The sequence below is a fragment of the Diorhabda sublineata genome, chromosome 9 (assembly GCF_026230105.1).
Source record: "Diorhabda sublineata isolate icDioSubl1.1 chromosome 9, icDioSubl1.1, whole genome shotgun sequence".
Taxonomy (NCBI): Eukaryota; Metazoa; Arthropoda; class Insecta; order Coleoptera; family Chrysomelidae; genus Diorhabda; species Diorhabda sublineata.
In genome coordinates, this window is record NC_079482.1 from 25,158,841 (window position 1) to 25,173,453 (window position 14,613).

At 31.1% G+C, this 14,613-nt stretch overlaps 2 protein-coding genes across 3 annotated transcripts in view; one reads left to right on the forward strand and one right to left on the reverse strand.

Annotated features, from left to right (window-relative positions):
* Positions 1 to 2,045: 2,045 nt before the first annotated feature.
* On the reverse strand, positions 2,046 to 10,459 carry LOC130448664 (uncharacterized). The gene is made up of 3 exons (XM_056786124.1): positions 9,962 to 10,459; positions 3,776 to 4,054; positions 2,046 to 3,722 (listed from the first exon to the last, which is right to left on the reverse strand). The coding sequence occupies exons 1-3, from the start codon at positions 9,971 to 9,973 to the stop codon at positions 3,153 to 3,155; spliced, it is 861 nt and encodes a 286-aa protein (XP_056642102.1). The 5' UTR covers positions 9,974 to 10,459; the 3' UTR covers positions 2,046 to 3,152.
* A 1,805-nt stretch (positions 10,460 to 12,264) lies between these two features.
* Positions 12,265 to 14,613, forward strand: part of LOC130448880 (uncharacterized) — a 54,860-nt gene continuing 52,511 nt past the window's right edge. The window contains exon 1 of one of the 2 annotated variants that reach the window (XM_056786449.1): positions 12,265 to 12,385. In XM_056786449.1, the coding sequence (XP_056642427.1) occupies positions 12,350 to 12,385 (36 nt within the window). In that variant the 5' untranslated portion in view covers positions 12,265 to 12,349. The remainder of the gene's footprint in view (positions 12,386 to 14,613) is intronic. The other variant, XR_008910385.1, reaches the window with a different exon arrangement.

Genomic DNA, 14,613 nt, shown 5'->3' on the forward strand with positions numbered 1-14,613 from the left:
AGTATCGGAAAACAGTTTCAGGCAATAGTTTCGGGGAACAGTATCGGAAAACAGTTTCAGGCAACAGTTTCGCAAAATAGTTTCGGGAACAGTATCGGAAAACAGTTTCAGGCAATAGTTTCGCAAAATAGTTTCGGGGAACAGTATCGGAAAACAGTTTCAGGCAACAGTTTCGCAAAATAGTTTCAGGAAACAGTATCGGAAAACAGTTTCAGGCTACACTTTCGCAAAATAGTTTCGGGAACAGTATCGGAAAACAGTTTCAGGCAATAGTTTCGCAAAATAGTTTCGGGGAACAGTATCGGAAAACAGTTTCAGGCAACAGTTTCGCAAAATAGTTTCGGGGAACAGTATCGGAAAACAGTTTCAGGCAACAGTTACGGAAAATAGTTTCGGGAACAGTATCGGAAAACAGTTTCAGGCAACAGTTTCGCAAAATAGTTTCGGGGAACAGTATCGGAAAACAGTTTCAGGCAACAGTTTCGCAAAATAGTTTCAGGAAACAGTATCGGAAAACAGTTTCAGGCTACACTTTCGCAAAATAGTTTCGGGAACAGTATCGGAAAACAGTTTCAGGCAACAGTTTCGCAAAATAGTTTCGGGGAACAGTATCGGAAAACAGTTTCAGGCAACAGTTACGGAAAATAGTTTCAAGGAACAGTATCGGAAAACAGTTTCGCAAAATAGTATCGGGGAACAGTATCGGAAAACAGTTTCAGGCAACAGTTACGGAAAATAGTTTCAGGGAACAGTATCGGAAAACAGTTTCGCAAAATAGTTTCAGGGAACAGTATCGGAAAACAGTTTCAGGCAATAGTTTCGGGAAACAGTATCGGAAAACAGTTTCAGGCAATAGTTTCGGGAAACAGTATCGGAAAACAGTTTCAGGCAACAGTTTCGCAAAATAGTTTCGGGAACAGTATCGGAAAACAGTTTCAGGCAATAGTTTCGCAAAATAGTTTCAGGCAACAGTTTCGCAAAATACTTTCAGGGAACAGTATCGGCAAACAGTTTCGCAAAACAGTTTCAAGTAACAGTTACGGAAAATAGTTTCAGACAACAGTTTCGCAAAACAGTTTCAACTAACAGTTACGGAAAATAGTTTCAGACAACAGTTTCGCAAAATACTTTCAGGGAACAGTATCGGCAAACAGTTTCGCAAAATAGTTTCGGAAAACAGTTTCGCAAAACAGTTTCAACTAACAGTTACGGAAAATAGTTTCAGACAACAGTTTCGCAAAATACTTTCAGGGAACAGTATCGGCAAACAGTTTCGCAAAATAGTTTCGGAAAACAGTTTCGCAAATAGTTTCGGGAAACAGTTTCAGGCAACAGTTTCGCAAAATACTTTCAGGGAACAGTATCGGCAAACAGTTTCGCAAAACAGTTTCAAGTAACAGTTACGGAAAATAGTTTCAGACAACAGTTTCGCAAAACAGTTACGGAAAATAGTTTCAGACAACAGTTTCGCAAAATACTTTCAGGGAACAGTATCGGCAAACAGTTTCGCAAAATAGTTTCGGAAAACAGTTTCAGGCAACAGTTACGGAAAATAGTTTCAGACAACAGTTTCGCAAAATATTTTCAGGGAACAGTATCGGCAAACAGTTTCGCAAAATAGTTTCGGAAAACAGTTTCGCAAAATACTTTCAGGGAACAGTATCGGAAAACAGTTTAAGACAACAGTTTCGCGAAACAGTATCGGAAAATAGTTTCAGGAAACAGTATCGGGAAATAGTTTCAGGCAAGTTTCGGGGAACAGTAACGAGAAACAGTTTCAGGCAACAGTTACGGAAAAAAGTTTCGGGAAACAGTTTCAGGCAACAGTTTCGCGAACTAATTTTGGGACACAGTATCGGAAAACAGTTTTAGACATTAGTTAGGGAAAAAAGTTTCGGAAAACAGTTTCACGCAGTGATAACCCAGCTTAAGACTTGTTTAATTTTTTTTTTGTTAGTGAGAAATACTCGTTTTGAGTCACCTGGTATATTAAAAATTATGTTAGTCACAAAATGATGAAATTTTATTGAAAAAAAAACCAAGAATTCCATAAAAAATTATATTTCCATTGAATATAATAGGTACAGTTTAATAATAAAATTTGCAACATCAAATAGGGAGAATCTATATAAATAATATACAGGATGTTTTGTTTAAAATTAATTCTCGTCTTCTTTAGGTATAATCGAGAATAGTACGAGACAATAGTACGAAAAATATCAGAAAAAAGAGAAAAAAATTGATTTTATTATAATATCAAGGAACAACCTGTATATTTCAGTCATAAAAAGATGTCCTAATGATGTTGTACTACAAATAAATTACAAAATTATGTTTCTAAGTGCGAATCACTTTCGTTCAAATGAAAATCAATTATTAATGATCGTTACGAAATTTCAAATTTATAGGTTATGTTTGTTACATCACCAAATCTCCTAATAGATGTCGCCACATATGTTTTCGACTATTCGATGATCAGTTAACATGATTTTATTTGACTATATAGGCGATTTGGTACATATAGCGACATCTTTGTGACAGTTAAAGACATATTTCAAAGCGTTAATGATGATGTATAAGTAAGCGTCAGTTTTGGTAGCATCATCATAAAAGATATGAATAGGCGATTATAGGAAAATTTTTCTTCCAACAAGACGAAGGAACCAAAGGAAGTGGTGATGTCGAAGAAAGGGAGGCGAATGATAAGAAGTGATTGAAAAAGATTTGAGGATATTTCAGCGGCATATGGAAAGAGAAGATTTATCACAAGGCAAAGATGTACAGACTATGTAAATGACATTTAGATGCAGCAATTATAGTTAAAGTTTTTTAAATACGTCTTATCTCTGAAGAAACAAGCCTTTAAATTGACGAATAATCCAAAGTCGAAAAGGAATAAACAGATTGGAGTTATTAAGAAAAACGTTAAGTGAGAAAGTGGATGAAAGGATGGAGATAAATTATGATTATACACAGTGAAAGATATTAATTATTCAAAAAGACAAACACAACGGAAAACGCCGAAATAAAAAGTAAAACTCAAGCTAAAGTCACAACAACATAACCTCAAAATAGTAAATTTCTCCAAAATGAAAAAAACTCTCTCCGTTAATTGATTTCCATTGCACAATTTTTACCAAATCTCTCAGTTCTTATCTCTTGTATTGAACTGTGTATGATCCAGTATAAATATCGACGTTTTGAGCCGGATTTCCTGCCCAAGACGGACCGCCGCCGTTCGGTGGGGGATTATTCCAACTGGGGTTATTGTTCCAAGTAGGTGCAGGCGTAGGATTCCAATTGTTATTATTATCGTTTCGAAAACCGAAATTTGATTGTGGTCGATACACAGGCTGCGGACGCGGTTGAGGTTCCGGTTCGTAATATCTAGGTTCCGGATCGTTTCTGTAATAACTCTGAGGTTTGTAAGATTGTTGAGGCCTGAACGACGTTTGAGGTCGATACGTATTTTGCGCTCTATAAGATTGTTGGGGTCTGTAGGACGGTTGGACTATTTCTGGTTCGAAAGTATCAGGTTCTTGTCTATATACGGATTCCGGACGATATCTTGGTGTTGGGTTATTGATGGGCTGTCGGGGTTGTGTGTAAGGATCGTTTTTGTAATAATCTGCAGGATCTTCGCGGTACTGTCCGTCGTCTTCTTCTTCGGGCCCGAGAGGACGAATAGCATTACGATTAGAATTAAGAGTTGGTGGAGCTACCTGAAACGAAAATTATTCGAAATTCAAAATATTTTTTTTATATATAAATTTACTTGAATTTCATTGCCGGCAGGTTCGAAGCCTCTTCTACTAGCCCCGTATTCTACTTCCCTCAAAGCACCAGCGTCATCGATGTATCCGTATTTGCCGTATACTTCGCCGTTTGGGTATTTGGTTTCGATTTTGAATGTACCATCAGCAGCTTCGTAACCGTAGCTGTAGCTGCCGTCTTCGTTATGTTTGTCGATTTGCTTGAGAATCGGTACGGGCGTGGTGTACTGTTTGTTGTTATTAGCTGCGGCAGCTACGGCGACAACGGCCGCTGCTAAAACCTGCAATCAAATAATTTGTTTTTATCAAATTAATGAATTTTCGGGATCGTATAGGGGGGAATTTAGGAAATTCAACAGCAGCAGTAAAGTACAAAACAAATCAAACTAGATCTCTAGATATCGAACTATGTCAAATATGTTTATCACAAATTTGATCAAGGAAAAGATCCAGATGAAATGGAATGGTAAAAAAATATAAAACTAAAAAATAATTCCACATGTACTAAGTATAATATAACACAGTGAATTGTCCAAGAAGATAGCGAGCACACCAAAATTTCCATTCTTATATATGTACTACCAGTGGCGGACTAAGATCGTCAGAGGTTCGGGGCGGCAAAGCTAAATGAGGCCCCCAGCTTTAGAAAATGTAGTTTTACAAGCTTTTTATTCAATCTGTATGTATAAATGTTTATGTTTATTTCGTTAAAAAGTTAAAGTTAAATTCGACTTAAATTATTTACGCTAAATAAACATATATACCTACAATATGGGCGAAGAAAATAAAATACAAAAAAAAAATAGATAAAATAGATCAAAGGTAGTTTTTTGTATTTTTGGAGTTTACTCCTTAAGAATGGATTTCCATATATAAGGGGCCCGGTATGAGAAAAATGTGAGGAGTAAAATCTATCGATGAATGATCTCGTTACGTTTTTGGTGCGCACCCTATGATGCGCAACTTTCTAATTTGTCAGTGTCAATATACTTATATTGCTGTCATTGTGAGGTTTTAATTTTTATCATTGTGTTCCGCTAAAGTGAATTGAAAGTATTTTGAAATAACTATGGCAGAAAGAGGTGTAGGTGATATTGCCGGAACATCTAACAAACGCGTGGTTGCAAGGTACGTTATAATTCATGTATTATATGTATGAGCGTGTGCAATTTGTATTTATTAAATATTTTAATAAGTATCGATGTAGTTCATATAAATATATATTTGAAAACTGCACATAAAATTAGATAATCAACCCAATATGAATTATCGAGCGCATCCACATAAAACAGAAAATTTCTAACCTAACCAAAAATTAATTTTTTTGTCGATGTCTATAAATTCTTTCCACGTTATTATGATTTTTTTTATAAATAATTTTTATTAAATATTAACAACTGTAGACAATAATTCGATAATATTATCAGAAAAATCGATAATATTTTTTCATTATAATTTTATATAATTTTCTTTCGAAAAGTTATTTTTTAGCTTATTTAAATAATTATCATGTACTATTTATTATTGTATTTAAAAGATTTAGTGACATAATTATCTTTTTATAACCATTTTTGTTAATTATTAAGATAATATTATATTTTAAATAAAAAATTAATTATAATAATTTAAAAAAAAAGTTTATAAAAACCTTTCTTTATCAATTTTCTTAAAGTCGGTTAAAATTTTTATAATTATGCATTTATAAATTTTCTAATTTTTTTTTTTTTATATTTTTTGACTAGGAAAAAATCTAAACCTCCAAAAACTCCAGCCGAGAGACAGCGAGCTTACAGATTAAAAAAAAATTAATGAGGGAAGCCCAAAACATGGCAATCAATCAATCTTTTTTAAGTTAAATAAACTCTTTTTGAGTCTGGTTATACTATCGAACTTAAGGAGTAAACTCCAGTCGTGCGTCGGAGCTGACACACATTTTTTTTGTAGCGTGTTATATGTGTTTTCGTGCCTCAATTTACTTAACTACTCAATAACTTCTGTAAAATCGATCGTTCTTGATCCATTGTAGATCAAAGATAATTTTTAATCAGTTTAAGTTTCGAAAAACTCCCCTCTCATTATTCAACCGAGATGCAAATAGTCAATGGAACGATTTACTGAAGTTCTAATTTATTATAAATTGAAGGATTTCTTGGTAGCAACGTCCATACTTGTACACATGCCCATGGTACTTTTTTATTTCCTGGAAAACTTGCTCCTTGTCAAATTCACCATAAATTTGTATCAGATTACCAACTGCTACAACCAGAGCGTCATCTGAAGCTTCTAACATAAACTTTATTTCAATAATTTGGAAAATATTATTCGGACCCGTATCGTGACGACAATTCTTGTATAAATTGACCGACGTATTTCTTCTTGAATTGATAATCCAATATCACGAGCTGGTTTACCTTCTTCCTCGTTTCTTCATGTTGTACAGCATTGTTTACAATCGTGGTTCGTTCGGTCACTAAATCAACTCTTTTAAGGCGTTTAGTTCCTGTATCCAGAGTTATTTTTGGAGATTGGAAATATCGTCGAACTAAATTCACTTTCTCCAATATAGAAAACCAGAATTTAATCGTCTTCAAAAATTGCCCTTCCATTTATTTTAAAACTTCGACGGTACTAAGCACATTTTTAGAGTCTCTCCGCCACCGTGTAGTGCAAATACACCACCTTTTAAGGGTGATATAAGGGAGAATAAATAGTATAATAATGTACAGTGGATAACTTACAGCTTTATCCATGTTCAGAATTGAAAATTCCAAAAATCCCTAAGGAATTGTTTTCTATTGGTTGAAAAGATGATAAAGTAAGTGTTCTATTTTAAATCAGTACTACAAGGTAGATGAATTTATTGACATTAAAAGTTTCCAACCCTCAAATATAATCGATCTTATTAACAACGAATATATTTACATAAAATTGGTCATATCTCTGGTATCACCCTGTAGAATCTAATGAATTTTATTATAAAATACAAAATGTTTGTTACCGTATAACTTTTTTAAACCCCAGTATAAATATAAGGGTGTATTTCCCCTTGATTAGTAAAGATTAAAACCTAACCTAACATAATATGTAGAAAATTTCTATAATTTTTTATTTCTTAGACTTTTTGATATATTAATGTATCTAAATGGTCTTAATTTAGGTTTCTTCTGTTTTAAAATTAGTCTTTTTAATAATCTTTTGAAAGAAAGATAAAAATTGACGTTTCGACATTAATTTAAGACCTTATCAAAATATTTTGACTAGTTTTCAAAATAGAAGAGACCTAAAAGGGTCTGTTTTATAACAAAATTTTCGCAGCCCACCTTTTCCCGAGATATCACCCTTAAAAGAAATTTCAATTCTAGTCACCACCTTTTAAATGTGATATTTAAGGGTGGGTATAACAAATTTTGTTATAGAAAGCAATTACCTGCCGGATTTTGTCGCAATAATTTAGAAACACCCTGTACATATTCCTATATTCTTTTTTCTGGAAAAGATTAAACTTCGTACAAATATAATTATAATGATTTGGGTTGGGAACCACCCCTCAATAATATCCATTTTATTATCAAATAATTTTAGAACGTGAAATTTTTGTACCTCTACATTTTTTCGCGTCCCTGTATATACATATATATATAAATAATTATTATTCATATTATTTTTATTGAAAATCAATGATTCAATGTTACGACCTTGGGGTGAGTTTAAGAATTTCATATAGTTTATAGCGAAAGAATAGTCTTAGCAACTATGTGTTTCAAAAACAGGTGATAAAATGTAACCGCCTTGATTTGTCATTTTTTTTTGCTCCGGTTTGAAAAAATTGTAACAAGGAATTCGTCTGTCAAGGATAATGTACACATTCATATATTAATACCTGTTGGTTAATGATAAATTTTAACGATAACCAGTTTCATTGTTCAGAAGGAAATGTAATATTTTGTGATTATTATGAAAGCTTTTATATTGATATAAATAATAATAAATCAAATAACCTAACCTAACTTTAACTTTGTTTTTTTTAATCAAGAGGATTTGGTCGAACATTCATTTGTATTTATTCACTAAATTGAGTGTTTTCAGTCTAAAATGTGCCTAGCTAATAGCTGTCATGTTTTTGATTTTACTAAGACAAGTCATATTTGATGAAAATTTGATTAAACTCAAGTAATTTTATATTTTCGCGGTCCCCTCGTTTTTTGGCTCTAGAAAATCGAAAAATCGTCCGATTTCGATGAATTTTTTTTTAAATCTTCGTTTTTACAGCGAATTTAAGAAAAAAATGATGGGAATAAAAAAATATTAAAACTTATATTGGTTTCAGGGCTTTAAATGTTCACGAAAATGTACTTATTCACGTATAATTGTTTATAGCTTTTTTCCAAATAATCAAATAAAGATGTTATATTTTTTTTCATAATCTACACTAAAAAACGAACAAATTAAAAAAAAATTATACAAAAATGACGATTTATCATGTTTTTACAATTGAAAATAATAAAAATTTCTTTTAAAATTGACTTTTTCTCACATATAATCGTTTTTACCTTTTTTATTAATTTATCATTAAAGTTGTGAATGAAAACATTATTAAAATCACTTATAATCAAGTGTACTATATTAAAAGTTAACATTTGTTCTGAATTTTTAGTACACCCCCCCTAACGTAACCTAACCTATCCTAACCTAACCCAACCTAACCTAACCTAACCTAACCTATCCTAACCTAACCTAACCTAACCCAACCCAACCTAACCTAACCTAACCTAACCTAACCTAATCCAACCTAACCTAACTCTAACCTAACCTAACCTAACCTATCCTAACCTAATCAATATAAGTTTTTTTATTTTTTATTCTCATATTTTTTTTCGTAAAACCGCCGTAAAAACGAAGATTAAAAAAATTCATCGAAATCGAATGATTTTTCAATTTTCCAGAGCCACATATTGGTTAATGTCACTTACCAACTGGTCCCCGACAATTTGGCGACTCGCGGCCCTTTTGATATTTTTTAATTTTTGTTTACAATGTTTCTTTTGAACTAATTTCTAGTATTTGTGAAAAGTCATGATGATTGACGCATACGCAGAAGAGTTTCTGTGAAAAAACTATGCAAACGCGTCATTTTTATCAAAAAACCTAACCTAACCTCACAAAAATGACGAAATTTCAATTTTATCCATTGGTTTTTCGTGAAAATAATGCATTTGCCTACTTTTTCCACAGAAATTCTTCTGCGCATGCGTCAATCATCATTGATTCTTTATTTTCTAGAATGTTTGAGAAGTTCGTTTTGGATATATAAACGAGTTTGTTTAGTACAGTTTAGTTAGTTGATAATAAATAGTCATAGTGAATTGAACGAGATAAAAAAGTAACCGAAGAATTTGAATAAATTATATAAGTTATCATTATAATAAATTCACTCCACGTATAGAAAGAGTATTAATAAATAAGAAAAAACTACATTATTTTAATTGTATATAAAAAAATGTAGTGAATTTTGTCTACTTTAATTTCATATTGATAAAGTGTCAAGATTTGTTCAAATAATTGGAACAAACAACAATTTTTATCTGTAAACTTCAAATTCGTCTTCAGAGTTATAAAAAAAATATGGAAGATGAGAAAATTACAGGAATTTTTATACTAATATGCCTGGACTATAATTTTTTTCAATAAAATTACTATTTTAGTGGATTATAATAGTTATTTATACCACAAATGCCAAAAATCAATGTTTATTGCAAGCGACGTGAATTTGTCTAACGAAACTGAGTTTTACAACACGTCGAGTGCAATAAATACTTTCTGCATGATTTGCATACAATATTTTTTCTACGTTTATGAAAAAAAATTAATTTTTGATTCTGTACTAAAATGACAGATTAGTGCAACAAATATTTATTGCATTAAAGCAATAAAGATCCACTTTTTTCAGTAAATATAGTTCAATACTGCAATTTCATACTTTCATCTGCACCTGTACTATAACCTTGACTATTAATTTCAATTATATGTCATTCGATTGTAATTTTCAATAAAAAAATAAGTTATTTCTTAAAATTCATAATAATAATTGAAATTACTTTGCACAAATTAATTTTAAAAATTTTTTTTATTCGAGATTTACAATCAGTCACTGTAAATTATTGTATAAAAAATATAAATAATACACTTACGTAAATTTTCATCTGGAACGGTCACTTAATGTATCGGTATGGAAAGACGTAAACAGCCGCACCCTCCTTAAATGAAAGCTTTTATACGAACCTGTCCCCACGTACTTTTCTAGCAAGGTTATGTTTCAATTTTCAGTTTTGAATCAGTTTATTAACAATTTCATTCGATGTATTTGTAATAATACAGATGTACATAGGTACATTTGAACTCTTAAATTTGTGTAATAATTGAATTCAAATGTGTAAACTAGAAAATAAATTTCTTGAATCTGTTATATTTGTTTATACTTCCAAAGTTCTTCATTTTAGGTGTTGTTATTTTCAGTGGGTTTTGGGTTATTTATTGTTAAACGATACTTGTTTTGATTAACAAAACTCTTGCTGAACAATCTTAGGATTGTTACTTAATATTTAAAACTTCTTAAAAATTACAAATTGTGACAAATTTTGCCTGTCACAATTCTTGTGTCACTACTACACTGTCACTTGAACAAATCTAAGAGTGCTTGTCTCCTGCCAACTTAACTAAATTAAAAATAAATACAAACATGGCTACCAACTACATAAATTTGACGTTTCGACTATCAAAATATTTTTATAAAGGCGTAAAAGAAGTCGAAACGTCAAATTTTCATCTATTCAAAAAATTATTAGAAACAACTAATTTTAAATCAGTAAATACTCAAAATCAAAAACATTTAGAAGCATAAACATTAACATCTCTTGAACTCTTGACCCCTCAAAGCAGTGTCTTTTGCTAAAATCAAATGCTTCAGTTAAAAACTTTTCTTCAATTCTCAAACTGGACTACTTCATGAATGGATACATCATGATTGTGTGTGAAAAGATGTTATTTTTTTCGAAAAAGTACTTCATAACATTCAATATAAAAATAAACTCAAACTTTGAACACATATGATCAATCAGTGATCATCGGTTAAGAAACGTGGTTAATTAAACAAATCACTTGTAATAAAAGTTGTCGAGACACGCGTCGTGCGCATGAACATATCCACGTATGCAACAGATCATGCGCTCTCCGCACAATGAAACACATGCGCACAAACATAAATGTTGTACTCTTCACCAGTTTTTGAATCAGTTGCTTCAATATTTTCCATAACTGATGCTGAACGTTGTACTTTCAAAAACCAATTCTTAATTCTCATCTCTTTGAATGCATATGCTGCACTTTTATCGTGGCAAATACTGTACATCTTTTAGCAGAATAAATTTCATGTTTTGAGTAGTATATAAATTTTTTTTACTAGGTAATTAAAGCAATAATATGATTTTAGGTGGACAACGGTCGATTTGATTTGATTTTTATAAGCTTAGGTATCGCTTTTGTCTTAAATGCATCAAAGAAATGGAAAAACTATTATTACAAATATCAATTTACCGATTTTTTATTGACAAAAATAGGGTGGACCCCAATGAATCATCTATATACTTCAAACACATCCTATAACAAAATATTCTTGAATTAACATTTTTTTTAGATGCTTATTTCGGAAGATAGTCCAATTTCCAAAGTGCCTTCAATATAAATACATACATTCATCAAACTTAATACAAATATATAATCAAGTATATTTTTATCGAGGTCGACACACCCTATAACGCACCAAATTATTAATAATATACCATAGATTCCAATCGAAGTTCTAATGACGAATATATATAAAGTGTTGAAGAAATATCGCATGAAAATAATAAATTTCTAATTAATTTATGTCTACTATACAGTAAGGAAACATTAATACTTGCTAACCCCACTGTTTCCTTTACTTCTAATAGAATAATTATCCATTCATTATTAACTCAATATAATTTGAGATTTATACGTAACAAAAACCAGCTGTAAAATCACAATAACTTATTTGTCATTAAAGAATTTAAAGTAATCAATTCGTAAATTTTAATTGAAAAATATTTACTTGTTCATTCAAATGAATCTGTAGCATAGATAAACATTTATACAATTATGAGAAGCTGGTTGCCAGCCTTCGAGAGCAGATAAAATATGTTATTCTAAATAATTTCTAATCATATTCACAGTCTGAAGAATATGTTTATAATTTAATTATTGATTGCAAATAAATCAACGTTAATGAGGATTATCCTATTGTTGTCAATTATCAATTTATTAAAATTATACGAAACGGTACTTCTTTATAGACGAGCATCCTTACAAGTTTGAAAAACTGGTTGCATACCTCACATAAGTATGTGAAATTAGGGAAATTTTATAAACATATTTTACTAATTGTACTTGAACTAATATTTCATCTCATGAATGAGTAAAAACAAGAATGTTTGTGTTCAATTGGTTTATTTTGATTTAATTAACATCATTATTAAGACATTAAGTGTTTTCTTTGAAAAATGTTTGTAATATTCAACGTAAACTCCGTCGATTGGGTGAGTGACGAATTGATCAATATAAAAATGAAAATACACGACGTATCAACAAGGAATTGTTTTGATATTTTTCCGTTTGAATTAATATTACGAGAACGCACTTATCAACCTTCTATCGACCTTAGATGTAGGTGGAACAGTTATTTCAAAATTTCGATTGAGTCACAATTCAAGAAACTATGTTGAAAAACGATTTATAAAATTAATTGTTCTTTGTTGAGGTAAATGCTCAGGTGTTTCAAAATAGGAACCAAAATGACCATTTAAGTATATAATTGATTTTCATTATATTCCAGCAAGGAAGATAACGATAAAATTATATAGTATAGGAGAAAACAATGTTATAGTAAGGGAGATAATTATATTATATTATATTATAGTACGGGAAACAAAAATATTATAATTATAGAGATTTATGTTTCTAAATATTCTTGATTTTAGGTCTGTTTCAAAATTAGTTTTTTTTTGATAATTTTTTTAAAAAGAAAGATAAAAATTGACGTTTCGACTTTATTTAAAGTCTTTATCACAATATTTGGACAGATTTTGATAATAAGATTGTGTTTTGGAGGGATTTGTAACAAAAATAAGCTCAGGCTGCAAAGGTCATGAGCTATAAAAGCTATATTTAATTTTTAATATATAATTATCACAAAATATCATAAAATAAAATTTAATGTTTAGTAAAAAGTAAACAAAGTCTTTATTGTTATACTAGATCACACAATATTTGTACCAATTTCCTCATCGACAATAATGTTTTGATCTTCTTCATTGTTGAGATTTTCGGCTTCTTGGTTTTCCAAATCTCGACAGATTTTGCTTGACAAGTTTAACTTCTATAAAAGACTTCACCGTAGACCAAAATATTATTTTTCTTCTTTTTTAGCATCATACTTTTCGATGGATAGAACTTGAAGTGCCACAAGATGGGTTTTTTTTGCACTTTTTCAGATTAAGACTTCCAGTTTCGTCAAAATTCTTCATATTCTTCTTGCTTAAGAATAATGTACTTCTTTTTAAAATCTTTCTCGATCAAACAACTCGCAGAGGATCAAGTCAAGTCACGTGACGAAATTAGGCGCTCCCCCTGGCGGATATTGCAACTTAACCTCAACTCTAACCTTAAAATACACTAGGATGTGGCGGGATTTGCTAGAAAATAACCGTTGTATCGAATTAACTTCTAATTCTGTATGAATTTTTTTATACAGTCATATATCAAATCATTATAGATCTAATCGTATTCTGCGAAGTATTTTTTTCATAAAACAAAAATGTCTATAGTATGCAGACAACGTACAAAATGTTTTCAATGATAATTTGAAGTGTATATCGTGGCAAAAAAAAGGTTTGGCTTTGTTGTAATATTTAAAAATTCCCGATGTATTGTTGATGGGATTGGTTATCAATATTACATTCATTGTTGGTTTCTAACCTGAGTAAACTTTCTGGAGACCTTCAGATTCATCGAACTAAGACAAAAAAAATCCTATTTAAAACTGGCAGTGAAAATATTGTTAAAACTTTGTTTGTTTGTTAGTTTCAGTTGAAAAATGTGGAATAAGTGATTTAATACCAAAATAGGCCTTCATATCCTTCGTGTTGATAAGCAGGCACAGAAAAGTTGTTTCGACAATTTCAAAACGTTTCAAAAGAGTTTTTGGTTAAATGGGATTCATTTCTACTGATTGTTTGGGCAAACGCTTACCAAACCCAAGTGCAGATTAATTCAGAGCCCAGTACAAGGTTCCAGAAAGATGTAATGATTGAATAGCTCAAAAAAACAACATTTTGATAACTCATACGATGTGTGGTCACTATGTATGAAGTTTTTCCTCATATCCCTTTTGAATTTGGCCGCTTCTCTTGTTCACAAGTCCCTTTCTAGCTGGTACTGTTAAGAATAACACAAAACAATAAGCAACATGGAATTGTTCATCCTTGAAGAGGAGTAAGGAATACAGGCTTCCATATCTTCCAAGATAACTGCTGAAATTTCGTTGGACGCTTCCATGTGGACGATCTAAAGTGCCAAACTTCACGTGGTCTAAATGAAACCTGATGTTCCTAGAGGTTGCATAGATCAGGGTCTGATGTTAGGAAACGATTTTAAGAGGCTAGCAAAGTCACCAGTGTTCATTTAGAAGTTGCGTTTCTGCGTTAATTTCCTCTTGTTTAAAGTCAAATTTTGTGTTGGTTCGTATTGCAAACGTTCACGTTTCGGT

What these genes read in the sequence shown, in the direction of transcription:
- LOC130448664 (XM_056786124.1), bottom strand. An exon ending in CTGCCGGCAATGAAATTCAA is followed by an intron (nt 3,723 to 3,775) that starts GTAAATTTATAT and finishes TTTTCGTTTCAG; the next exon opens with GTAGCTCCACCAACTCTTAA.